Source organism: Nicotiana tomentosiformis, chromosome 4 (genome assembly GCF_000390325.3).
Source record: "Nicotiana tomentosiformis chromosome 4, ASM39032v3, whole genome shotgun sequence".
Lineage (NCBI taxonomy): Eukaryota > Viridiplantae > Streptophyta > Magnoliopsida > Solanales > Solanaceae > Nicotiana > Nicotiana tomentosiformis.
The window spans coordinates 37,437,068-37,464,949 of NC_090815.1; the positions used below are offsets into that span (position 1 = coordinate 37,437,068).

Genomic DNA, 27,882 nt, shown 5'->3' on the forward strand with positions numbered 1-27,882 from the left:
TAACTATGGCCATCTACCAGATGGTTTACTGTCATGTCAAGGATAGGGGACCAAATTTTACTTTTGAGTTGACATATGTTTATGGATACAACACCATCTCAGCTAGGAAGGACATGTGGGAGCATTTGAGATCTCTCAACACCAACATAACTAAACCTTGGCTGGTGATGGGTGACTTCAACACAATATTTTCAGTAAATGATAGACTGAATGGGAACCCAGTCCATCAATCAGAATTAATGGATTTCCAAAGCTGTGTTACAGATGTGGGATTGAGACAATTGAATAGGAAGGAGTGCCAATGGTCATGGTGTAATAAAAGGGAGGCAACAGAGAAAATATATAGCAACATTGACTGGGCTTTTGGTAACCCTCAAAGGTTTATGCTATATAAAGGCAAAAACCTGGGCAAGGGAAAGCGCAGTGCTCCTGGAGAAAATGGCTTTCATTTTTCTCCATTCATATCGATTTGAGTTTTTCCGCACCATATTTTGATCTGCCTCTTCTTCGATCCCGAAGCTTTTTGTTAGCAGTACTAGGTTGTAGTCTTTATTGAAGCCTTTTATGACTCTCCTAGAGTGTCTGACCATTCACCAATCTTCCTAAATACTGATAGAGCTAAGCAGAGATTGCCTAAACCATTCAAATTTCTAAATGTGGTGATGTAACAACAATCTTTCAAAGAGGCTGTACAACTGACTTGGGGACAACCTATAGCTGGATATACCATGTACTAAGTATGAAGGAAATTACAATTGCTGGAACACAGTACTAAGCATATGAATAGAGAATTCTCCTCCTTGAAAAGAAAGTTAAATCCACTAAGAGATGAATTGAAAGGAGTGCAAGAAGCTTTAAGTATAGATTTGTTCAACAATCAATTGATCATTGAAGAAAAGAAGCTCTTAATACAGATAAAAAAATGGAAAGGTGTACATGAACAAGTGTTAAGACAGAAGTCTCGAGCCACTTGGGTTCAAGCTAGGGACTCTAACTCAAAATTATTCAATGGTCAAAGGAAAGCCCGACAAGCTAGAAACAGAATAGCTTATATATGTAATGAGCAAGGAGTAAGACTCACTTAACCTAAGCTTGTTGAACGAGAGTTAGTGCATTTCTTTCAAGCTCTATTGGGGAAGTGTGCAGATTAACTACCATGTTTGGATGTCAACATTACAAGACTTGGACCATGCCTGAACAAAGAACAACTACAAGGGACCTCCAGTAGGTAATAAATAAGAAGTCTATCATATAATCAAATAGCTTCCCAATGACAATGCCCCTGGCATCGATGGATACCATGCTGAATTTTTTAAACATCATTGGGACACTGCGAGAACAGAAGTTACAGAAGTAGTTCTTGAGTTCTTTACAAATTGAGAGATGTTAAAAAGTGTGAGCTGTACAAGTGTTACTTTGGTTCCAAAAGTAACAAGTCCTACTTATGTTAAAGAGTATCGGCCTATAGCATATGGTACCACTTTGTACAAAGTGATAGCCAAGATCCTAATAGGGAAACTAAAAATAGCGGTGGATCACATAGTGAGGCATGCATAATTTTCTTTCATTGAAGGGAGGAATATATTAGACAATGTCATTCTTGCTCATGAATTAGTCAAAGGGTACACACAAAAAGGTATATCACCAAGTTGTCTAATAAAGGTGGATATAAGAAAAGTATATGATTCAGTGGAATGGCCATTCCTAAAGATGGTGTTGTTAGAGTATGGTATCCCTGCAAAGTTTGTCCATATGATATTGGAGTGTGTCACGACTGTTAGCTACTATTTGCTGCTTAATGGAGGTATGACACCTAAATTTCAAGCAAAAAAGGGATTAAAAAAGGGGGACCCAATGTCACCCTATCTATTTATTTTGGTAATGGAGTATCTCAATCGAAGTTTGAAGACTCTTGAACAAATCCCAGACTTCAATTACCATCCATGGTGTGCCAGGATGAAGATTTCTCATATATGTTTTGTCATGTGTTGCAGAGCAGACATAACTTCAATACAATTGATTCTTCAGGAATTCCATCATTTCTCTGCTGTGTTTGGACTAAAAGCGAATATGGAAAAAAGCTCATTCTATGTGGCTGGGATTACAGATGAATTTAAGGCCTCAATTCTATCATAAATGCATTTTGCAATGGGGGACTTCCCTTTCAAATATCTGGGGATGCCAATGTCAACTAAAAAACTATCCATGCATCAATGTATGCCACTTGTGGAGAGAATCATTGCACGAATTAAGTGATGGACTACTAAGTTTCTATCATATAATGGTCGATTGCAGTTGATGAAGAGTGTCCTATTTGAAATGCAAACATATTGGGCACAAGTTTTCTTACTACCAAAGAAGATAATACACATGGTTTTCATTGCGTGTAGGACATTCTTATGGACGAAAAATAATGAACCATCAAAAAGAGCCTTAATACCATGGGAATCTAGGCTATCAATGCCAAAAAGGACATCTTATGGGTAAAATAGATTCATAGCTTCTATATAAAGAGGAGAAATTAATTCACAATGACAACTCCAAAACAAGCTTGTTGGCTTATTCTGAAGGTATTTGATACAAGAGAGTGGTTTGGTGATGTGGATACTTCTGGAAATTTTAATGAGTATTGTAAGCAAGGGAAATTCAACATTAAGCAGTTGTATATATCTACAATGCCACCGTTCCAAAAGATCCCATGGAAGAGACTAGTGCTGGGAGTTGACACTATATCAAGTCATCAATTCATATTGTGGTTAACTCTCTATCAAAAGACTCGGAATAGTTGATCGATTAAAAAAATAGAATATAGATGCTCTAAGTGATTGTGTGTTATGTACCAGTCATAGGGAAGAAACTCTAAATCATCTATTCTTCGAGTGTGAGTATGCTAAATCAATATGGGCTACATTTTTAGACTGGATGGGAGAAAAGCACTCGATTGAAAGCTGGGACAAGGAAGTACAATAGCTAACTAAGAGAACCAACAATAGCAGACCTAGAGCTCGCGTTGTGGTATTTTATTTGTAGCAACAGTCTACTATACATGGATAGAGAAGAATATGCGAAGCTTTCAAAAATAACATACTGCATATGCACGGAGGGTTAGAGAGATTTTCTTGCAGCTGCATATCAAAGGCCAACAAAGGAGTAAATGGAAGAACTTGATAGAACAGCTGAAAAATTTTCCTATTTTAGGCAATGTATAACATGACTAGCTTTGTTAGGAGAAGATATAGAGATATAGTATTGTAAAAGGATTCCTCTGAAAGGATACGGATGTACACATTTATATTTGGTTAAAGGGATAATACATAATTACCCATTGAACTAGAAACGTTTTTTCAAAAAGACACTAGAACTATGCAAGGGTCCTAATACCCCCTTAAATATTTTTGAAGTGGTATTACTACAACCTTTTTGACCAACTCCAAATTTTAGACGTGTTGTGCTTATCATGCACCAATCGTTGTTTGACACATAATTTTCTTTTCCTTTTTATCATTTTCTCAAAAGAACCCCCTCCCCCCTCTTCTCTTCTCCAGCCCCCTCCCCAACTCCACAACCCTTTCTCTACCAGTTGTCCACACCGAAAGACAAAGACTAACAATCCCACAAGAATTCTTTCACATAACATTTCGCCCATTTCCATAACCATGCACCTTCAACCAGCATCCATCTACAAACTACTTCCACCACCAAGTCATTGCTCCGCCACCTGATTTGTGTCTGTTTCTGCTACAACTCTGCTTTTATGGCTGCGTTTTCAGGTAAAGTAGCAGCAACTACACAACAAATATAATGAAGAAGGAAAATATTTAGGGTTGTCATGATAATCTAACTGAGGGAAAGAGCGAGAGCCTTGCTTTGAATTTCTCGATCGCCGAAAGAGGAGAAATAACATGGAGGAGAAGAAGATGGTAGTTTACTGGTAGAGGTGGGGGTTGTGAATGTTAATGAAGGAATTAGAACTCTATTATCGCAGAGCTCTTATTTGGGGGATTAGAGAACAAAAATAAAAAGGAAAAAAATAGGTGGTGGAAATGGCGGAGGAGAAGCGGTACCAACGGTAGAGGTGCTGGAAATGGTTTTAGGGGGGAAGAAAGAAAAAAGAAGAAAAAGAAAAAGAAAAAAATATAAAAAGAATATAATGCAAAAAAAAAATTCAAAAATTGTCAAATATGCTGATTTGGGAACCGTCCACGCGCTGGTTGGAAAGTGCAAATACCACCCACGCCACATCAGCCTAAAAGGTGATATTCATATCACTTCAAACTAGTATAACGGGTAATAGGACCCTTATAAAGTTTAGGTGTCTAGTTGAAAAAACGGCAGAAGTTTATCACTTCAAACTAGTATAAGGGTAATAGGACCCTTATAAAGTTTAGGTGTCTAATTGAAAAAATAGTCGAAATTGTATACCTTCTCCCTTGGTTAAATATAAAAATTTTGTTTTGATATCTTGCTATGATAATAATACTATTAGAGAACACTAACCTCTAAATTGAAAGTTGAAATATCCTACAATTCCTGTAACCCATCCCCGTACTCCCCCTCACCCTCAATCCTTCATTTCTCTTTCCTTCACTAATTCTTGTTTTCCTCCGTTTCCTTTTACCGTTTCTCCTTTCTCTTTCCTCCACCGATTCTACCCCCCACCCCAAAACAATCTCCATAACCAAAAACTTCCACCATTTCATTCCTTCTTTTTCTTCTTCCTCCTTTTCATAATGATGACTACTCTAAAATCTGATCAACTCAAACAGCTAAAAGACATATTCATGCGTTTCGACCTCGACGGCGACGGCAGCCTAACACAACTAGAACTCGCCGCCCTTCTCCGCTCTCTCGGCCTCAAACCCAGCGGCGATCAACTCCACGCATTACTCGCCAAAATAGACCACAATGGCAACGGATCCATCGAATTCGACGAACTCGTAAATGCCATAATGCCTGATATGAATGAAGATATTTTAATGAATCAAGATCAGCTCATGGAACTTTTCCGGTCGTTCGATCGCGACGGTAACGGATACATTACCGCCGCTGAACTCGCCGGACAAATGGCCAAAATGGGTCATCCTTTAACGTACCGAGAATTGTCGAATCTCATGCAAGAAGCTGATACGAATGGAGATGGTGTAATAAGTTTCAATGAGTTTGCTAATATTCTTGGAAAATCTGCTACTGATTTTCTTGGCCTAACTGTCTCTTAAACGGTGGTATAAATAATTTTCGGTACGTTTTATAAGGTGGTCTTTCGTGTCATTTTCATCCAACATGGCATCATTAACGTTAAATTAAATGAATCTTTTGTTGATGGATTGTTGACAGATTTGGATGATATTGACTCGGTTTAATAGACAAATGTATTGTATTTTTATGCTTACGATTTTTTAATTTTAGCTTTTGTGTTTTTTAAGGTTAGATTATAGGATTCTATATGTCCCCTTTTACATCTAAATGAAATATACTGACAAGTTTAAGGACTGTCGATGTATTCGGCGTAGAAAGAAGGTTGTATTGAGGTTACGCGAGCCTAGATGTATTTGAATTAAGGAGGATAGGGACAATTGATGAAATTGTAATGTCTTTTTTAACTCTTGTAACTATTATATTGGCATGTTATGTCTTCATATTATTGTCATCTATGAAAGGCACTTCTTTAATTGGAAACTGAATGGTACTATATATGCATGAAAAGTGCAAGACACTTATCTTTTTCTTTATTGACTGTGGAATCAGGATTTTTTTTGTGTCAGTTCTGTGCCAGGCGAGATATTCTTCTTTCTGGATGATGCCAAAACTAGCTTAAATTTTTTAAATGTTAATGACGTGAAGTTCTTTCTTTTTTTGTACTTGAAATATTTCGAACCATTGTTCGATTTCAAACATAATATTGTATTTCAACTTGTTTAGAATTGAGGTATAATTATATTATTATTCAATGCCTAACACTGTCACTTAACTTTTATTAGAATCATGTATACGGTCAAAATCGAGCTCGCCTACAACTTGGTAGATTAGGCTTGGAACGTAGCAACCAAGGACTGAACATCGACTTCGAGTTCCTCCGAGCTAAAATCCGGGGTCGGAATGCCTGCCTTCGAGGAACAGTGAGTCCGGTGTCAACCTTAGCCTCAAACGAGTTCGGAGAAACATTGTTGAGATAACTAACAGAAGACCGAAATATCTGTGACCGGTCAGATATTGCGACGGGAATCTCGGCACGTATCAGTAAGGAGCTGGCAATCAGCGAATCAAGAGATTTTTACCTTTTATGGAAATGTACCTAGAGTATAACTCATCTACTATAAAAAGGGGGTCTGATAATTCATTCAACACATTGTAACACGTATCCCAAAGTAATATATTATTATTCTCTTTAAGTTCTTATTATTCTCTTGTTGTTCTGTTCTGATATCAATCAAAAAGCACTTTTGGCTCGAGGGTGGCTAACCTTCCAAGGCTAAGACTGTTCAACTTGTGTGGTTAGCATTTACTTTTCCATTACTTATTTCAATTGCAATCTGATTTATCGTTTTGTATCATGTTAGATCACGTATCCTTAAAACCACTTAAAAATTCAATTGTTATCCGATTTTGAGGGTAAACAATTTGGCGCCCACCGTGGGGCTAAGGATAATAGTGGTTATTTGATACAAATTTCCATAACACACACTACTTTACGCTTGTTCTTTGAAGTGTCTTTAATTTTAGATTAAAACACAAAATGTCAAACCCTCAATCAGCAACACCCCTACATGTGGACAATGAGTTCGGCCATGAAGGGGAAAATAACAACATAGCGCCCGATGATGAGGTGTCGCATGTTGATCCAATCGGAATTCCTGTCGCGGGCCCAATTGATGTTAATTCACATGTGGCTATCGATGCAAATTTGCCTACCGACCCCGAGAATAGCATTCGCGGTGGAGCACGATTGGCAACTCAAAACACATAAAACATTGGATAAGACAGGATCAGTTTACGGGTGATCTTCGAAATGTTGCAGGCTCAACATGCAGCGATAGCTTAGTTACAGAACCAAAGCCGTGCACCGAGCAGGGTTGAACCCGATCCACCCCAGGAAGTCACGCGCAGGGATGAACCGGTCGCAGAAAGGTAAAATGAACATAAATCAGGGGCTAACCCCAAGATCATAAAGATGCTCGAAGAGCTGACAAAACGGATAGAATCAGGGGAGAAGAAAATCGAAGCTAATGACAAAAAGGTGGAAACTTACAATTCCAGGGTAGACTAGATCCGAGGAGCACCGCCAATATTGAAAGGCCTAGATTCCAAGAAGTTCATGCAATAACCTTTTCCCCCGAGCGCGGCTCCGAATCTAATCCCTAAGAAATTCCGCATGCCCGAGATTGCTAAGTATAACGGAACGACCGACCCAAATGAGCATGTAACCTCTTACACATGTGCCATCAAAGGGAATGACTTGGAGGATGATGAGATCGAGTCTGTCATGTTGAAGAAGTTCGGGGAGACACTGTCAAAAGGGGCTATGATATGGTATCACAACTTACCTTCTAATTCTATTGATTTATTTTCTATGCCTGCGGATTCTTTCGTGAAAGCGCACGCCGGGGCCATCAAGGTCGAGACTAGAAAATCGGACCCTTTCAAAGTAAAACAGAAGGATAATGATATTCTCAGAGAGTTCGTGTCCCGTTTTCAAATGAAATGAATGGACCTGCCACCGGTCGCTGATGATTGGGCTGTTCAGGATTTCACCCAAGGGCTCAATGTTCGAAGCTCAGTGGCTTCACAGCAGTTAAAAAAACCCTGATAGAATATCTGGACGTTACTTGGGCTGACGTGCATAACCGGTATCAATCGAAGATCAGAGTGGAAGATGATCAACTCGGGGGCCCTTCGGGGTCTGTTTATCCCATCAGAAATATCGACAGAGTCAAGAAAGACATCGATCGTGAACCGAGACCAAACAGGGATCGGTACCAGCCGTATAATGGAGACCGAAGAAGTAGTGGGTCCGGGCAAAATTCTATAACAAATGAAAGGAGAAGTGACCGAGGTCAGAGCAACCGGGGACTCATGAGCAAAAATAGCTTTGATAGGCCCATCGGGCCTAAAGAAGCATCGAGGTTATCGGAATACAACTTTAATGTCGATGTTGCCGCCATTATATCAACTATCGGACGCATCAAAGATACCAAATGGCCTCGACCTCGACAATATGATCCAACCCAAAGGTATCCTAACCAGATATGTAAATATCATGACACTCACGGCCACAGAATGGAGGATTGCCAACAGTTAAGAGAAGAAGTAGACCGATTATTCAACAGCGGGCATCTTCGAGAATTCCTGAGCGACCGAGCCAAGAATTATTTCAGGAATAGGGATTCTAACAAACAGACCTAACAAGAAGAACCTCAACACGTCATTAACATGATCATTGGTGGGGTCGATGTCCCTTAGGGGCTGATGTTAAAACACACCAAAGTGTCCATCATGAGGGAGAAACGAATTCGAGATTACATACCGGAAGGAACCTTGTCCTTCAACGACGAGGAAGCAGAAGGGATCGTGCAGCCCCACAATGATGCACTGGTAATATCTGTACTCGTAAATAAAATTTGATTTAAACGTGTGTTAATTGATCCAGGTAGCTCGGCCAACATCATCCAATCGAGGGTCGTGAAACACCTCGGTCTACAAGATCAAATCGTGCCAGCAGTCAGAGTTCTAAACGGATTTAACATGGCATGTGAAACCATTAAGGGTGAGATAACATTATCGGTGAACACCGCCGGGACCGCCTAGGAAGCTAGGTTTTATGTAATCGAAGGAGACATGAGATACAACGCTTTGTTCGGAAGGCCATGGATCCACAACATGAGGGCAGTACCTTCAACTCTGCACCAAGTGTTAAAATTCCCAACACTAGGCGGAATTAAAAAAATCTACGGAGAACAGCCAGCTGCAAATGAGATGTTTGCGGTTGAAGAGGCGATTTCGATATCCGCACTTGCAACGACAAAGGGGCCAAGTTCGGTCACAAAGCCAGAAACTAAATAGCAATTACCTACACCAGCTCCAACCCATCCGGAGAAACAGGGGATTGATGAAGATGATGATTATAGCTACGGGGTACCCAGGTCTTTTATAGCCCCCGATGATTCCGACGCCACTAAATCGGCGATCGAGGAGCTGGAATAGGTTATATTGGTCGAGCACCTACTCGATCGAAGGGTATACCTGGGCACGGGGTTAAATCCCGAGCTCAGAAAAAAAACTCATTCAGTTTCTTATAGCTAACATAGATTGTTTCGCTTGGTCCCACCTTGACATGACAAGGATCCCGCCGGAGATAACCACTCATAAGCTAAGCCTGGACCCGAAATCCCATCCGGTGAAGGAAAATAGGAGACCCCAGTCCGAGATCAAACATGTTTTCATCAAGGACGAGGTATCTTAACTCCTTAAAATAGGTTTCATTCGGGAGGTTAAATACTCGGATTGGTTAGCGAACGTAGTGGTAGTCCCTAAAAAGGGGAATAAATTAAGAATGTGTAGACTATAAGGATATGAATAAGGCATGTCCCAAGGACTCTTTCCCTTTGCCCAACATCGATCGCATGATTGATGCCATGGCCGGCCACGAGATCCTCAGTTTTCTCGATGCCTATTCCGGGTACAACCAAATACGGATGGACCCGAGTGACTAGGCAAAAACCTCCTTCATCACTAAATACGGCACCTACTACTATAACGTGATGTCATTCGGGTTAAAAAATGTCGGTGCCACTTACCAACGCCCAGTAAATCGGATGTTCGAGGAACAAATAGGGAAATCAATGGAGGTTTATATTGACGATATGTTGGTTAAGTACCTGCGAGCAGAGGACCATTTAAAACATTTGCGGGAAACCTTTAGCATATTGAAGAAATACAATATGAAGCTGAACCCGGAGAAATATGCGTTTGGAGTTGGGTCAGGCAAATTCCTCGGATTCATGGTATCCAACCGGGGAATCGAGATCAACCCCGACAAGATCAAAGCCATCGAAGATATCACGGTTGTGGACAACATGAAGGCCGTGCAAGGATTAACCGGATGCATAGCCGCCCTTGGGCGATTCATATCGAGGTCCTCCGATAAGATCCACCGATTTTTCATACTATTAAAGAAGAAGAATAACTTCTCATGGACCCCGGAGTGCTAATGGGCCTTGGAGGAACTCAAGCGGCATCTATCGAGCCCACCGCTGCTCCACACGCTGAAGATAGACGAACAACTATACTTGTACTTCGCAATATCAGAGATAACGGTAAGTGGAGTCATGGTCCGGGAAGAGCAAGGTACGCAGTTTCTAATTTACTATGTTAACAGGACCCTAGGTGAGGCCGAAACTAGGTATCCTCACCTAGAAAAGCTGGCGCTCGCTTTGCTAAGCGCCTCTAGAAAGCTAAAACCATACTTCCAGTGTCACCTCATATGTGTCGTGACTACTTACCCATTGAGGAATGTTATGCATAAGCCCGAGCTCTCGGTCCGGTTGGCCAAATGGGTCGTAGAAATCAGTGGGTACGATATTGAATATCGACAAACCGCCATTAAGTCTCAAATTTTGGCAGACTTTGTAGACGATTTTACGTCGGCCCTAATACTCGAGGTCGAAAGAGAGTTATTAATCAAATCAGGGACCTCCTCGAGGATTTGGATCCTCTTTACGGACCGCGCCTCGAACGCAAAAGGGTCCGTACTTGGCATCGTATTGAAGCCACCAACAGGCAATGTAGTTAGATAATTTATTTGGATTGTGAAATTGACTAACAATGAGGCCGAATATGAGGCCATGATTGCAGGTCTCGAACTAGCCAAAAGCTTGGGGACAAAGGTAATTGAAGCTAAGTGCGACTCCTTCCTTGAGGTAAACCAAGTTAATGGGACGTTCAAGGTCAGAGAAGAACAAATGCAAAGGTACCTCGATAAATTGCATGTAACATTACATCGATTCAAAGAATGGACTTTGCAACGCGTACCTCAGGATTAAACAGTGAGGCCGATTCCCTCGCTAACCTAGGGTCATAGGTCGAGGACGACGAGTTTAACTCGGGGATAGTCTACAACTTATGAGATCGGTTATGGAAGAAGGCCATGATGAGATTAACTCAACGAGACTAACTTGGGACTGGAGAAATAAATATATAGAATACCTGAAGACCGAAAAACTGCCGTTGGATCCAAAGGAATCGAGGGCCCTACGTACAAAGGCAGTCCGATTTAGCCTATCCGAAGGCGGAATCCTGTTCAGAAGGATATTCGATGGCCCACTCACGATATGTCTAGGACTAGAGGACACCAAGTTTGTTTTGAGGGAAATCCACGAAGGCACCTGTGGAAATCATTCAGGCGCCGAATCATTGGTTCGAAAAGTTATCAGAGCCGGCTATTACTGGATCGATATGGAAGGACGCAAAGGAGTTCATACAAAAATATGATGAATGTCAAAGACACGCTCCGATGATTCATCAGTCCGGGGAGCTGCTGTATTCGATTTTGTCGCCATGGTTGTTCATGAAGTGGGAAATGGATATTGTTTGCCCCCTTCCATGGGCACCCAGTTAGGATCAATTTATATTATTTACGACTGACTATTTTTCTAAGTGGATGGAAGCCCAGGCATACGAAAAGGTCAGGGAGAAAGAAGTCATCACTTCATTTGGGATCATATCATATGCCGATTCGGAATGGCGGTCGAGATCGTGTGCGACAATGGGAACCAATTCATCGGCAGCAAGGTAAGCAAGTGTCTCGAAGATCATAAGATCAAAAGGATCCTATGGATACCCTACCACCCTAGTAGGAGTGGGAAAGCAGAATCTACCAACAAAACCATACTCCAAAACCTCAGAAAGAGGTTAACTAACTCCAAAGAAAGATGGAAGGAAATCCTGCCCGAAGTCTTATGGGCATACTGAACGACCTCGAAGTACAGTACCGGGGCCACCCCGTTCTCACTAGTCTACGGTGTCGAAGCTCTAATACCGGTCAAAGACAGAGAGCCAAGTCTATGGTTCCGATATGCAACCGAGGAATCGAACGGCGAGGCTATGAACACGAGCCTAGATTTATTAGATGAAAGGCGTGAAGCAGCCCTTGTCCGGTTGGCCGCCCAAAAGCAACGGATTGAGAGATATTACAATCGAAGAACCAACCTTCGACACTTCAATGTCGGGGACTTGGTACTAAGGAAGGTTACACTAAACACCTGAAACCCGAATGAATGGAAGTTGGGGCTGAACTGGGAAGGCCCTTATCAAATTATCGAGATCACCGGTAAAGGATCGTACAAACTCGGAACGATGAACGGTGAGCAACTACCGAACAACTGGAACATAGCTCACTTGAAGCGATACTATTTCTAAGGTACGATATCATTCATTTCCTTTTATTTATTTACATTCTGAACTAACACTTGCAGGGAATCATCAAAGAACGATACAACCTTTAGGCCCGAAAGCACGCGTTGCACTCTTTTTTTCTTGAACTGGGTTTGTCCCAAATGGGTTTTCCGGAAAGGTTTTTAACGAGGCAACAAGTAAATCATGCTAACTTAAAATTGAAGGCCGGTTACGAACCGGTATCGAAGACCACAACAGTATTTGAGGCCTCTTTTCGATCGGCCCCGAATACTGGGGGCATCACCCTTGGATAACAACTTTAGAAAGGAAGGAAACTATAGAATTCAATGGTCTCGGCTCGATCGGTAGGATTTACTATAAGGGTCAAACACTTGTACACATGTGTAACTATTACGCACAAGAATAAAGTCTCTACCTTGCAGATAAATATCTTGTCCCTTAAAAAAATTTCTTTTCGTGAAGGAATTTCCTACATACGATCCCCTAAAGGTATCTAGCCCAAGATCCACCGTATCCGGGTTCAAACGATCATCCCAATCAGGGACTGCCGTTCAAAAACAAATTCGGACGGGTCGGGCTATCGAAGCCCGAGAGCACAAGACCTATTAGGCGACGCCCGAACTAAAACGGCTCGGAGACGTCCAAGATCCGTAACAAAAACAAGGCCTTAAAAAATTTCATAGCCGGTTCTAAAGGCTACCCTTGGCAAACTACAATCTAAAAAGTCATAAGTACTTTGGCGAAAAAGGTTCTCGATCATGTCAAACCCCCACGATGCCTTAAACAAAACAATGTTGAAGGCAAGGCCTGTTTGAACCTCCGGACATGACCTAACTATTTTATGCTAAGACATTTCGATCTTTTCAGACATAAAGAATAAAGCATAGGAAAACAGAATATATAAACTGCCGAAGGGGAAAACAAGCCTCATATATTATATACAACCTTTACAAAGGCCAAATGGCCCTAACAAAAATACAAAAGTACACGAGTACAAAAAACAAAAACGTTTTTACAAAGGCATCTAAACAGACTAGTCTTCTTTGCCCCCGGTTCCATCGGAACACTCGGAGTCTTCTTCTTCTTCTTCTTCTTCGGAGGCAGGCCAACTTCTTGGCCTCGGCCTCAAGCCCTATAGCAGTCTCGATCTCAGCCGATATATCGAAACCCCAAGCATGGATCTCCTCGAGGGACTCTCTTCGTGACTTTCGCTTCTCGTATTCAACGATATCTTTTAAGCGGTACTGGACTGCCTCGATGTCTTCCTTATATTGGGCCACCATCTCGTCGATGTCGACTTTAACCACCGCCACCACTGACTTGGCCGTTTCAAGTTCCTTGACCATAATTTTCCGCTCGGAGGCAGCCGAACTTAGCCGAGACTAGAGCTCTTCGACCTTACTGGCCTGCGCCTCGGAATTTTCCTTTGCTGCTTGAAGCTAGACCTCAGTCAAAGTCAGTTGCGCCCGAGCAGCCTCTTTTTTCGAGGCCAGACGGTCCATCCTGCCCTACCATTCATCGATCTCGGCCTTCACAACATCCATCTCAGCTCGCAGTTGACCGATTTGATCGATTTTTTGTTGGACCTACGGATTCCGACCGTTAGTCACCAAGTCTAACTCTTCGTCACTAAGCTCAAATATTTTTACCTGCTCGACCAAGTCGGCATGCTCCTTTCGAGCCACCTCCAACTCATCCCGGAGGCTCTTAGCCTCCCCCTCACGCTGCTCACTAAGAAGTTTGTATAAATCTCTCTTCTTAGTGAGCCCTCGATCCTCATCCTCAAGTTGTTTCAGCTCATCCCAGTATCGGAGAAAAGTCTCATAGTGAAGCACCGAGGCCTACAAACACAAAGAGAAAATGTTAGAGTTATCTGCAAAATAGCCTAAGTACAAATTGAGAACCATTGGCGAATATCTAAAGTTACCCGGTTTAACGCCTGTTGCACATCGTTGAACAGTCAGGATGCATCCACCTCATTCATCTTGGCCTGATCATCCTCGGTCACCAGACACCAAAGATAACTAGCCACCCCTACGGGGGCGGAGAGGACCCGGGAGTCCTCCGGAAGGGATAAAGTGATGAATCGCTTCCGGACAGGATCCACACTCGGGGCAGGGAATCAATTGAACAGTTTGGGACTCGAGGAAGGTCTGCTTGCTCCCGAAGATGGGCTCTTCCTCGATATCTCTAAATCACCCAACCCGATGACACCCTCCGTGGCCGTAGAGTCCACTCCATCAAAGAAGCCGCAGAAGGGATCGCCCGCTCTGAGGACTCCCTCATTGGGTCGTTCTTTCACCATCTGAGCCTCATTGTACATGGACTCAGTGAACGAAGGTGACTCAGTGATTTCTATCGCACCGATAGCTTCCTTCGGTGCACTGCCCACGTCCCGGGAAGCTTCGGTCTTGGCCTCCACCTCGACCTCCCCAGCTCGATGAAGATCGGCATCGTCTCCCTCTGGTTTGAATTCCCCTTGCCCTTCGAATCGTGTCGACACTCGGGTCAGCAGATTGAAGGTTTATTCCTCTTGTTCTTCTTCGGATTCACCCCTCAACTGATAAAGAGAACCTGAAGGTGGTGCTCGAGTGCTGGTGCTTTCCTTGGACTTACGCACCATCCTTCTCTTTAGCTTTTTCTCCAAGCTCGGAGAACTCAGGGCCCTTTTTCTTTTCTTCTCTTCACCCTGTTTCGGGGCAGGGGACTCAGTGGGGAGATCGTCACTATCGGATGGAGGTCTCATTTGGACATCCTTGGGTAAACCTGCAGAAAGAAATAAAAGAAGTAAAGACTCAATCATTCAAAGAGGAAACCAAATATCACTTATGAAAGAGATCTCACCATGTGAATGAGCCTCCTATCGGTCCTTTGAAAGCTCGCGCCACGAGCGCTCGGAATAAGGCCTTTGCGATACAATGCCCTCGACCCACTCCTTGAGTCGGGGAACTGCGTTCGAGATCCGGGCAACAACTGCACCATCACAGAACACCGATAAGAAGGAAGAAAAGGGCGATAAATAAAACCTTGAAAGAAAACTTATATACTTACATTTCATGTTCCACTTCTCACGGAACGGCATGTGCTCAGCCGGGATCAAGTGCGGACGAAATGGCCTAGCCATCCTCGATCCCTATCTTCATCGATACTCGAGAACGCAGCTTTACTAGCCCGACGAGCGAGCTTGATCATTCCTCCACGGTATAGTCGGGGACTGTATAAACGCATAAGGTGGTCGATCGTGAAAGGGCACCCCTTGATCTTGCTCACAAAGAATCGGAGGAGGATTACGATCCTCCAGAAATAGGGGTGAATCTGACCGAGGGTTACCTCGTGTCTTTTGCATAAGTCGATGATGACCGGGTCTAAGGGACCCAATGTGAAGGGATAAGTGTAAACACTTAAAAATTCCTCGACGTGGGTGGTGATGGCTTCGTCAAGTTCAGGAACCACCACATGTTTGTTAGCCCAGTTACAATACTCTTTGACTTCAGAGAGAATATCCTCGGTGATCAAGCAAATGTACCTCGAGACCGCCTCACATTGGCCCGGTACAGAAGAAGGTTTTTCAACCTTGAAATCGGTATTGACCGGGCAACCCCCGAGAATAAACATTTTCAGGGGAGGTTCCGGTGTCGGTTCCTCGATAGCAGTGCGCGAAACGGTTTTCTCGGTAGCCGGCCGCGAGGAAGAGGGAGGTTTTTTTTTAGGAACGGATTTGAAGTCTTCACCAGCTCTTTTAAAAATGAAGGAACAAGAAGGAGTTAAAAGAGTGTGCTTGATGGTTTGGGAGTAAGACAGAACAAAAGTTCTTATAAAAGGATTTTAGAATAACCAGAAAATTAATGCTTGGAAGTATTGAAATTTATAAGGTACGAGGCCAGAAGGTTTGAAAGTAAAGTTTGAATGAACTAATGAGGGGGTATTTATAGTTTTTCAGCGACTGTTCACATCTGGGAGTGGCCGACCGGCAACTGACGGGTATTTAATGCCATTAAGACTTGACTGACGAGACGGTTCGACTGTTTTGTTGTTTCTGTCACAAAATATCGAAGTCAGGATCGGAAGTTCATGTCGTTTCTCGTCATCTACTCTCCAAACAACAAGGGGATTATCTATATACGGTCGAAATCGAACTCGCCTACAACTTGGTAGATCAGGCTTGGAACGTGGCAACCAAGGATTGAAGATCGACCTCGAGATCCACCGAGCTAAAACTCGGGGTCGGAACGCCTGCCTTCGAGGAACAGGGATTCCGGTGTCGACCTTAGCCTTGAACGAGTTCGGAGAAACATTGTTGAGATAACTAACAGAATACCGAAATATTCGTGACCGGTCGGATATTGCGGCGGGAATCTCGGCACGTATCAGTAAGGAAGAGATTTTTATCTTTTATGGAAATATACTTAGAGTATAACTCCTCTACTATAAAAAGGGGGTCTGATAATTCATTCAACACATTGTAACACGCATCGTAAAGCAATATATTATTATTCTCTTATTGTTCTGTTCTTATATCAATCACAAAGTACTTTTGGCTCGAGTGTGGCTAACCTTCCAAGGCTAAGACTGTTCAACTTGTGTGGTTAGCATTTACTTTTTTATTACTTATTTCAATTGCAATCTGATTTATCGTTTTGCATCAAGTTAGATCACGTATCCTTAAAACCACTTACAAATTTAATTGTTATCCGATTTTGAGGATAAACAAATCAGTCTTGAGTCTGCGGAAGTCACGCAACCTGCAGATAGAAAGGATAGTAGAATAACATAGCTCTGCAAGGCAAAAATAACAAATTTCAGATTTCTCTGCAATTTGGTTGAAATTTACTTCGACATTTCATTTGCAGTCTGCAGTTTTACCTTTTCATTTCTTTTTCAAAAATTAAGCTGATTTAAGCAAAACAACTTGCTGGAAATTTTGCAGCTTTGATTGCTATGAATGTACAACTCCCAGAGAATGCATATAGGCAAATTTCTTATATTGAAGTGTACAAATACATGATTCCAAATAGAAAATTTGATCATTCTGTACTGCTTGCTATAAAAATGTACACAAGATAATTTCTTAAAAGAGAATCCTAATCTGATCTTTCATGCGAAAACTTACTTTATCTGCCACGCGTCTTCCAGTATTCAACAAAGACGATCTTATATTTCTACCAAGATATAAAAGAATTATATACACATATAACCTGTGGGAGAAATTTACAAACTTCTGGAGCAAATTCCAGTTCAAAAAAACTGTCTTTTTGTAGGTCTTTAGTCTTATCTTCCTGAGAGAACTCTAATCAGATGGTATCTGTGATTACTCTTTCTGTCTTTTAGACTTGAATTAGTACTTGCAATGGAACGAGCAGTGACGCCCACAGTTGTCAGTCTTATCGACCTCTGCCTCACATCATTGCAGTATTCTGGGTCATTTGAGTTCCCCTCGTACCTTATCCATTGAATCATCCCATGGTACATTGGAAAGAACCGAAACTGAATTGCATCGTATGCAAAGTAGGGGACTAAAGCTGAAATAACAACTAATATTGTTACTAACCAGTATAATGGGGAGGGAACAAGAGCTTCCACAAAGACTTGGTACGCGTTGGTGGAAAATGTTGTAGGCATGGATCCATATATTAGAAGGAAAATGTACCATAGAGCAATTCCACCCCAGATGAGGATATGTTGGATTAAGGTGAAATAACTAACAGCAAGCGCCATTTGACAGTTCACGACCCAAACCACACATGTGTACATTGTTGCTCCCACAATTGCATGGTCACCGGTTTTACCATCCTTATTGAAAGCTTGAGGATCTAGTACTCTTATGCAGATGAAGAAGATAATAACTGCACTGCAGATCCCATTTAACATCCATCCAATTATACGACGCCAACTGAAAAGGACATTCTGTATACCTTCTTGATACAGTATAGGAAACTGCCATAAAATACCCGAAAATAATTAGGATCAACATGAAAGCAGCCTAAAGTAGTTTTTCATGCTGTCGTTGACACAGCTTATTTACAGCCATGTACAATAGCCTTGGTTAGATAGTAGTGAACGCTACAAGAGTAAAATAAAAGATTAGCACAGCTTGAAGTTGGAATTACCTTAAGACAATATCGAGCAGATACATCTTGATCGAAAACTCCCAAAGCAATCACTGGTAGTGATGTGAAGAAGACGTTGTAAAGTGCTAGAAACCAATCATTATATGCAAGTTGCCCAGAAAATGATGCATACGACTCGTATAAGAAGAGAGTAAAACCAAATGCGACGTTTTTGTAGAAGAAGTAGCATATCTGCAAAGAAAAGAAAAGCCAGTTACAGGACCTCTCCACAAAGACTAGAAATAGTTTCTATACGCTTGAAACAATTCCATAGAAGAAAAAAAGGTTAGTTTTCGGGCAATATATCTAAGGAAGAAATGAAGTAGCAAATAGATTACCATCGAAGAGATCCTTCTATAACACCAATGCCCATGTACCAAAAGCAAGCGCTCCAAAAATTGAAACTGAGCAATTGCAATATCACTTGACATAACAGCCTAACAAGTGTGAAAACACGAAAAACAAGATTAAGAAACAAAAGATTAGGACCGATGCAAGAAGTAGAAATGTGTATTGCTGCAAAAGGGAAAGAGAAATGTATAAGCTCTCACCTGCATTCCTTCAACACCACTGATTCCAATTCCAATATCAGCTTCTTGAAGCATTCCCACATCATTAGCTCCGTCTCCAATGGCCAAAGTTGTCTTTTTAGTCTCAAATTTAACAAGTCTTGTTACCTGTATATTCCAAAGATAGGTATGCTTAGGGAAGATCAAACTAAGGAAAGGAAAGATGAGACATTAAATTGCAGAAAAAATACAAGAGATAAGGCCAAATGCCTCAAAAATTAATACTAGCAATTTATTTTTGGTTGTGAAGACAAGTTGTACTCACCAATGCCTTCTGTTTAGGTGATGATCGACAGCATATAACAGCAGCACATCTAATTGCAAGATCTAAAAACAATCTTTTTGTGTCATCTTCTAAAGCATATGTAAGAGATTTCCCATCAATGATCAAAGCAAATGCCTCTGTGCTTGAAGACGTAAGTAGAGCCTTCCCTTCTATAATTTGCCGTAGCACACTTTCCTTTGATGCCTATTAGAAATCGCATAGCAAAAAGCATTTATTATTAGATATTGCAAGTTAAGATTTCAGTCAATTAACTTCTAGTCTTCTACTAAGGAATCTGACCCAAAAAGTATGTTTTTACCCTGGCAATAGCATCTTTTTCTCCTGCTTTCTCTATTGCTATAATATCAGGGCTTTCCAAGTTTATAACAATTTGCTTCATTCCTTGTCTAAGCAAACTACAGGCATAACTGCAGAAGATATTATGGATAAAAGAAGTTTAGACAAGCAATGCTTGAATCAAATAAGAAATTGAAAACTCATAACCAAATACTATACCCAATATTAATGGCTGTTTCCATCTTATCCCCAGTCAAAACCCATATCTTGATACCCGCTTGTGCAAGTTTGTCGATGCATTCAGGAACCTATCAATGGACGACAGGAAGAAACAAAAAATTAGTAACACATCCCAATGGTGATAGGTGGGAAGAGACTTGTGACTTAATAAAACTTACCCCTTGTTGTAGTTTGTCCTCAACAGCAGTGGCGCCTAAAAGAATCAACTCCTTTTCAATCTTTTCTGTTGCTTCATCGATCAATGCATCACGGTCTGCACTGACTGAATTCTTGGCCTCTGAAAATTGCTCATTGAATACTTGGTATTCTTCCTTACTGATTTCGCGATAGGCCAGTATTAAGGTCCTCAAGCCTGCATCAGCATACTCATTTACATGTTCCCTTGTTTCCTCTTCAAATTCCCTTCCACTTTTGGCGAGCCTTTCAAATATGACACTGCATAAAGTACCATAACCAGAAAGATAAGATAGAAAGGAAACGTAAACAAAGTCAGCAACTAATGTAAGAATTTAAGGAATTTATGGTGCTTGTGAAGTTGCAATTTAACTTACCTATCAGCACCTTTGCAAAGTAGCAATATCTTTCCTTCCTCATCCTTTACTATTACAGACATCCTTTTTCTTGTACTATCAAATTCCAAAACATTCAAAATTCTATATGACCTGCAAACAAAAAAAATCTATGGTTACTCTTGATATCCGAAATCTTATGCTGCTTATAGCGAAGATTCAATATCAGGATAGCTGTATCTGCATTAAGATCTCAAAATTGCTTCGCTCTGTGATCATGCAAATCTTTCATATAGGTAAAATATCATTTTAGTAGATCCACAAAATTCGAATGTCATTGATACTAGGCTGTTTATGTCAAACATAAAATATCTCCTGGCAATGTATTCAAGTGTCAACGTGATGGAGAAACAGGTAAGAGACACACAGGACAAGTGAGATAAATGGAAGCACCAAATAAACAGAACAAAAGAGCTGCGCTATGTTCTCACTTGTCACAGTCTAAGATATAAATATAAATCTTGCTCCAGGAGTATACTTTGCATTATATATAAAGTACTTACTATGTTTAATGTGCTTTTGAACTGGTTTTCATAATGAGGTACCAAAACTTCTGATATGATATTCTTTCAAAAAAAAAACTAAAATGTTGAAAAGGCAACACCACAGAGACATATTTGATGTTAACTAACCTCTCAACTTTCTTGCCAGATGCTAGATCCAACTCATGCACTGACACACTTGTTTGTGTCCTTTTAAATAATTCAAAGCCAATTTCTCTAGCTGCAATTACAAAGGCTGCCTCATCTGGAGATTCAGCTTCATATGAAATCTCCCTTGTACCGTCATCCACTTCTGGTATGACTGTATGACAGACTGCTAATAAACGGAAGAATTTCTGTATGACTTCTAAATGAGGTTCATGCACCCAACTTCCATTCATTATTCGCTCGTCAACAAAATTGAAGCCTTTAATAGTAGACTTCCTTGTACTAACAGCAGAATCCTCAACCAAGTTCTGATCATTTACCATCAATGGAGAACCATTTCTTTTAGCCAAAGCCCTCTCGACTTCTGTAATACCACGTCCGTAAGCAGTTCCAGCCACTGAGCACTTGACAAACTCCATTGAATTACAAGTCAATGTGCCGGTTTTGTCTGAAAGTATTGTGTCAACCTGGCCAAGTTCCTCATTTAAATTTGAGGTGCGGGCATGTGCTGGTTTATCAGTTTCTTCATGATACATATGAATGTCTTGATTAATGAAGATAGTCTGAAGAACTTTAACAATTTCTATGGACACATATAAAGATATCGGAATCAGGTAGCTATACAACATCACGGCTGTCAGAAAATGGTAAATGGCAGCAGCAGTAGCTCCATTGGGATCGAAATATATGTCAGATTCATCAGGTCGTAGATACCACCTTTTACGTCCACCATTTAAGTCCTCTTTAGTCAGAATTCCGAAGCAAACTGATCCGACAAAGGACATAGTGAACAAAACTCCAAATAAGAAGTAAACGATTTTATCCATTTTCCTCTCAACTGTGCTTCTTTTTGAAGGAGGATCTGTCGCATTCTGCATTACCTTTGTGTCGTGACCAGTGAAGATAACAGCCCCATATATGTAATCTGTGTTCCGCAATTTAGAGCCTCTGAGTAGTAATTGCTGGGGAGAAAGAGGATAATGTTTTCCTTCATATTCCATAGTTCCAACAAAAGTATATAAATTAGCATTAGGATCTTCACACTTAACAAAAGCCTTAAAGTCTTCGAAGTGGGAATCTTCGTGCAATGATGAGGTCCCCGTCAATGCTTGTTTCAGCTTCAAATTAGTCTCCCCGTCAAGATTCATAGTTTCAACGTAACAGACTCCATCTTCATAACTAGATGAAAGCAACAGTAAGTCTGCTGGAAAGAACTCATCCTTCTCCACCTTAACAATGTCGCCAACTCTCAAAATTTTCCATTCTGTATGATCAAAAACTCCATTTTCTTGATGTACTTTAACCTTCCTATTATTTACCTCAACATCCTGAAAGGGAGAAAATGGAAAGACAAATGATAATCGTACAAACTACCCGTATCTATATACTAAAAAAGGAGACTCCAGTGGTACCAATAAAATGTGAATGTATCATATTTGGCAGCACCAGCTGAAATGCTAAAGCCTGAAACCAGACTTAATATTCTAAGACATAACAGTGTTATTGCAAAAAGGTACTTTTGCTATATTTGAACTGCTAAACAATTACCATGTACAATCAAGAGAGGTTTTACAAGTTTCTTGACTTGCACTAATTAAAGTAGTCCACTCAACAGATTATGCATACTTCTACATATTCCAGTTATAAAAATTATAGTATCACTGGTAGCTATTTAAAGCAGCCACCAGTTTATACATAAACTTTTTCTAACCCAAGCTTAAATACCCAAAAACAACTTGAAAAAGAAGCAAGAGAGAATAGGCAGATATATGAAGAGCACAAGTCATTGACTCTAAATACCTGTTGCTTTCGGCGCCCATCTTCGACGCCTTCTTTAACCATGGTGGCTCCAATGACAATAACAAGAGGAATAACAACAGCACTGGCAGCAGAATAAGGAGTCAATGGTGTGAAGGACAATATGGCAATGACAAGAAAGTAAAAGTTGGCCACCCTCCTGAACTGCTCAAACAAGGACTTTGGCAAGAATGTTGCAGCTGTATACTTTGTAGTGCTTACATAATTTCCTGCATAATCTCTAATTCCAGCCTCAAAACTATTTGGTTCATTGCAATACACCACTCTTGAATATCCTGGCCCTCCAATCTGTGAATGATCATCACCTAAAAATGATGCTTCCCCACATTTAAATGTGTAAATCTTGCTAAACTGTATCCTCTTCCTTCTACCAGTCTTCATTTTTATCCTTATCTTTGTCTATCACCCAAATTCCAATCAGAATAAAGTACCAAATTAAGGTGAAAAAAAGAAGAAATTATTTAGTTTTTCCAGCAAGGCAAGGGAGATTCCCAAGAAGAACCCTTTTTCAATTGCCCAGAAACAGAACTCCTCCTAGAAAATCAAAACTTTCTCACACCCACCAAAGAATAAATGAATAATATATCCAAAGAACAGAACCCCAGATAAATGCTTCCCAAATAAATAGCTTTAAAACCCAACCTCATATAACTTGCACAAACAATGGGAAGAGAAAAATTAATCCTACCATCAAAAAGCTCTAATCTTTATAATGACCAAGAAACACAAACATACACTTCTGAATTCAAAAGGTGAAAGAAAAGGAGAGTATTGACTTCAAATTTATGTATAGTATTATGGTACAAAGTGAAGAAGGACAACGTGAGAAGAAATGTTTAGCTTATAATTTGGTTGATCTCCTTTGGCCTAAAAGACTTTGAACAATGACTTGGATCTTCCCTCTCTCTCTCTCTCTCTAATGGAGCAAGTTGACTTTACTTAAATTTTGATTAACTTTAAAATCTCAGATTAACTATTCCTTAAAAGAATACAAATTGGCATCACATAATGTCCTAAAAAAACTTGCAAATTGCTCTCATCATATATAGTTGCAAATTCTAAGAAGAAAAGATACAATAAGAAGATTGACGGAAAAAGAAGCTTTTCGCGGGAAAATTTCTAAAGAATATAACGGATGGATTCTTCCATTTATGGGTGTTGGTCTACTCTCTGTACTTATCAGGAAGTTTCATAGAAAGTGAAGACAAAAAAATGTAGTGTACTCCATATTTTATTTAAATCTGTGTATAATTAAAAAATTGCTAATGGTTGTGGTCGGTTAGTAAATACTCGTATATTATTAAGTAGGGACTTCGAATTTGAGTTTCAATGCGAGTACCAAATATCGAGTGGGACACCAAAGTAACACTGCAGCTGTAAGTTTTACAGAGGTGAAGACAACGTTAGAATATGAGTAATGTTAATCTGTATATGAAGACATAATTAAGTATAGTTTAATTAATCTAATTTGTATGTAAACATATATCATTGTACCAGTATTATTTTAGAAAAGATATTCCATATAGGTGATGACAAAAAATATAATATAGTTTGTATTAGGTAACACGTCGCACTTGTAACAGTATACTTAAGTTTCACACAGGTGAAGACAAAATAATTACATACTATCTTAGTCCAGATAATTGAAGCAGTGTATTAATAAATGAAGTTTCCCTGGGGTGAAGACAAAAGCATACATATATTATCTTAATCTGGATATAATCAATAGAAATAGACTAAAAAAGAATTTCCACAGAGATGAAGTCAAAAATACAGTAGAAATAGTTATCATAGTCTGTGTAACATATACTGTAGATTTATTTAAATTTAAAATATAAAATCATAGAGGTGAAGACAAAACTACAACATAATTTCTCTTACTTTGAATACAAAAACAGATTATTGCAACAGTATATTAAAACAGAATCTTCATGTATGCAGGTGAAGACAAAATGCAGTAAAATAATTAAAATATATTCCAGCGCGCAGTACATAAATACGGATCTCTATAGCAACATAATGTACTATAATTTATTTTAATCTGTATATAAACAAAGATATATATCATCTATAGGAGTATACTTAATAAAAGAAGTTTCACATAGGTGAATAAAAAAATACAGTACAATTTATAGGTACAAACGCAGATCAAGAGTAAGGCAAAAAAAGGTGCTTATAATTTATGTTAACCTCTATAAAAACAACCATGAATCTTGGTTTGAAATAAGCACAATAAGTCACTATTGTAGTATATCAGTAGCAAAAACATATAGTATATTTTACATTTGTCTGCATACAAACATACGACTCGAAAAGAAGACACAGAGGTGAAGACAACAAAGGAGAAGTATAATTTAAGTCATAAATATGTTATATTTATTTAAATATTGTTAATTTTATCTTGTTTAATATATTTAATCAAAATTTAAATTTAACACGGCGAGTTCTTTTAATTTCTAATATTTGAATTTATAGAGTAGCAGAGTGCCGATGTGGCAAGTGACGTAATATACCCCGACCCAAATATTTGACACTCCAGTCATTCAGGGGGGAGCCACAAGTTTGCGCACAACCCAATAATTTTGGCTCAAACCTTATATTTTTGTTAAAAAATTTATTTAATATGTATAAATAATTTATTCAAAACCCTATAAACTTATACCTTTTCTAAAATTTAGAACTCATAAATTTAAAATTCTAACTCCGCATCTGCATTCATTTTATTTGTTAAGCATTTTACACATAATTTAATTATAGATTTATAACAATATTGTTATAGTTGTGAGTAATGTTGAATTACTTTGAAATTAATAAAGATAATCAATAATATAACATATAAAGAAGAGCAGTTTCACATGGGCCAAGATATAAATACAATAAATTTATCTTAGTCCATACATATACATTATATATTTATATCTGTATATTTAAAAAATAAAAATCGTGGTATTAAAGGCTAAAAGATGCGCAAACATGGCGAGGAGGGCGCGACGTGTTAATGAAGAGTCAAAACTCCTTTACCACTATTCACTACTATATTAGCATTAAAATCCACGTACCTCACATGCATGATTAAATACTGTTTTACGTGTCTTTTTCCTTTTAGTTGTTCGGATATACGTTTGTATACAAGAGAAAATTAAAAACATATATATATGTTTTGAATTTAAGAGTACACATCGCAATTATGTTAATTGTGTAAATATTAGTACAACATCATGGCTTCATCAAACTGAATACCATTCCTTCAATTCTCAATTTATGTGATAAAGATGCTTGATTATGCACTGTGTTTAATAATGAAAGAAAGTCTTTTGAAAATTATGATCTAAAATAAATAATAAATATGTATGGCTATAAGCTAAGTCATCTTCTTTAAAGTTTAATATTAACTAAATATAAAGAGATGTTATTTTTCTTTTGAGACTGTCCAAAAAAAAGTATTACATAAATTGAACAGAAAAAGTATTACTGCTGCTTGCATTTGTTTTACTCCCTATGTCTCATTTTATGTGTTATAGTTCGAATTTTAGAGTCAAGCTTTTTAATTTTGCACGTAAATTCGAATATGAAGCATCAAAAATTTTAAAATAAAATTTGCGTGTTTGATAAAACTATGTAAAAAATACTATAAGTTACAAATAATTTAAAATATTTAAAAGTCGAAAGAAAAGTTTTTTTGAGTATTGATTAGGAGGGAGGGAGGAGTAATTAGTTGCATATATGTCACGAAGGAGTATTTTGTAGACCAAATCCACTTGACCCAAGGCAGTCATTTACTTTAAACGTCAGTCGTTTTCCTGCCATATTCCTTAAATCATCTTTCCCAAAAGTTTCCCTTATAATTTATTCATTTTTACTTTTTCCTTTCTTCATTCATATTCACTTTTACTTGTCAAATATTTTATAAATAAATTTTAAATTTTACTTGTCACTTTTAACATTTCAAGAGAAGATAATTTTTTTTTCTTGTTATACCCACAGTATTAATTACTCACTTCAAATTATTTTCTTAATTTTATTAAAAATATGCATCAATTAATATGAATATCATAGTAAATTATGTACTTTATGTATTATTTCTTAGAGAATGTGCAAAACGCATAGTGTACAAGTAAAAGTGAACGGAGGGGTAGTTTCTTGTGCTTCCCGCACCCTCCCTTGATTGGTCAAAAAAACTGAATCTTAATTTTGCAATTAACAACTCGTAGCAATATATAATGATCAAGTGGATTTTAATTACCAACTGATTTACAATGGTAAAAGTTTTTGGCATGATTAGAAACTTAATTACATGTCTCTAATAATGGTGAAGATTTACGCTATATATCTTTCACTTAGTTGTATGACTCACTCGACTTACATTTAAATTCACAACGGCGTTATTGAATTTGAACCGATCGAACAGTCAAAGTTAATATTGATTTCTTTTATTTGTCATGTGAAATGAATTGCACTTAATTAATTTTGAGCCTGCTCCAAATAATTAGGATACAGGCATGGTTAACGTTTCATCGTGGAAAGCAATATGAATATCTAAACTTGAATTTTCAACCAAGTGATGCTGATTCTACGTTTCACGTTTGTGTGTGATATATATAATATGAATACTTTATAGGGGGACTGAATTAATTATAAAGTATGAATGCTTTTAAAATATATGCGCCAACATTGGCGAGGAGGGTGCGACGTTAGTCAAAATTCCATTATTAATTAATACTCTGTTAGCATCAAATTCCACGTGCTTCACATGCATGATTAAATACTATTTTACGTGTGTTTTCTCCATTTAGTCGTTCCCCCGGTGCGCGTTTGTGTGAACAAGAAAAATTACAACTTATATTTTTCTTAATTTTTTAAGCGTACCCCCAAAATTCAACTAGTAGTGATGATATCTAATGTAATCTATTAGTTAAACCAATTAATAATAAATCAGTTCAAATGATATTTATTAAGAGA

At 39.0% G+C, this 27,882-nt stretch overlaps 2 protein-coding genes across 2 annotated transcripts; one reads left to right on the forward strand and one right to left on the reverse strand.

The window, feature by feature from the left end:
* The first annotated feature begins 4,585 nt into the window (after positions 1–4,585).
* LOC104111856 (probable calcium-binding protein CML16) lies at positions 4,586–6,396 on the forward strand. Its single transcript, XM_009621649.4, has 2 exons — positions 4,586–5,238; positions 5,979–6,396. The coding sequence occupies exon 1, from the start codon at positions 4,731–4,733 to the stop codon at positions 5,214–5,216; it is 486 nt and encodes a 161-aa protein (XP_009619944.1). The 5' UTR covers positions 4,586–4,730; the 3' UTR covers positions 5,217–5,238; positions 5,979–6,396.
* A 10,973-nt stretch (positions 6,397–17,369) lies between these two features.
* LOC104111855 (putative phospholipid-transporting ATPase 9) lies at positions 17,370–24,087 on the reverse strand. Its single transcript, XM_009621648.4, has 11 exons — positions 22,906–24,087; positions 21,088–22,433; positions 20,438–20,548; positions 20,045–20,321; positions 19,866–19,954; positions 19,669–19,777; positions 19,350–19,553; positions 19,067–19,192; positions 18,854–18,952; positions 18,516–18,707; positions 17,370–18,342 (listed from the first exon to the last, which is right to left on the reverse strand). The coding sequence occupies exons 1-11, from the start codon at positions 23,302–23,304 to the stop codon at positions 17,677–17,679; spliced, it is 3,618 nt and encodes a 1,205-aa protein (XP_009619943.1). The 5' UTR covers positions 23,305–24,087; the 3' UTR covers positions 17,370–17,676.
* Between the last annotated feature and the right edge of the window lie 3,795 nt (positions 24,088–27,882).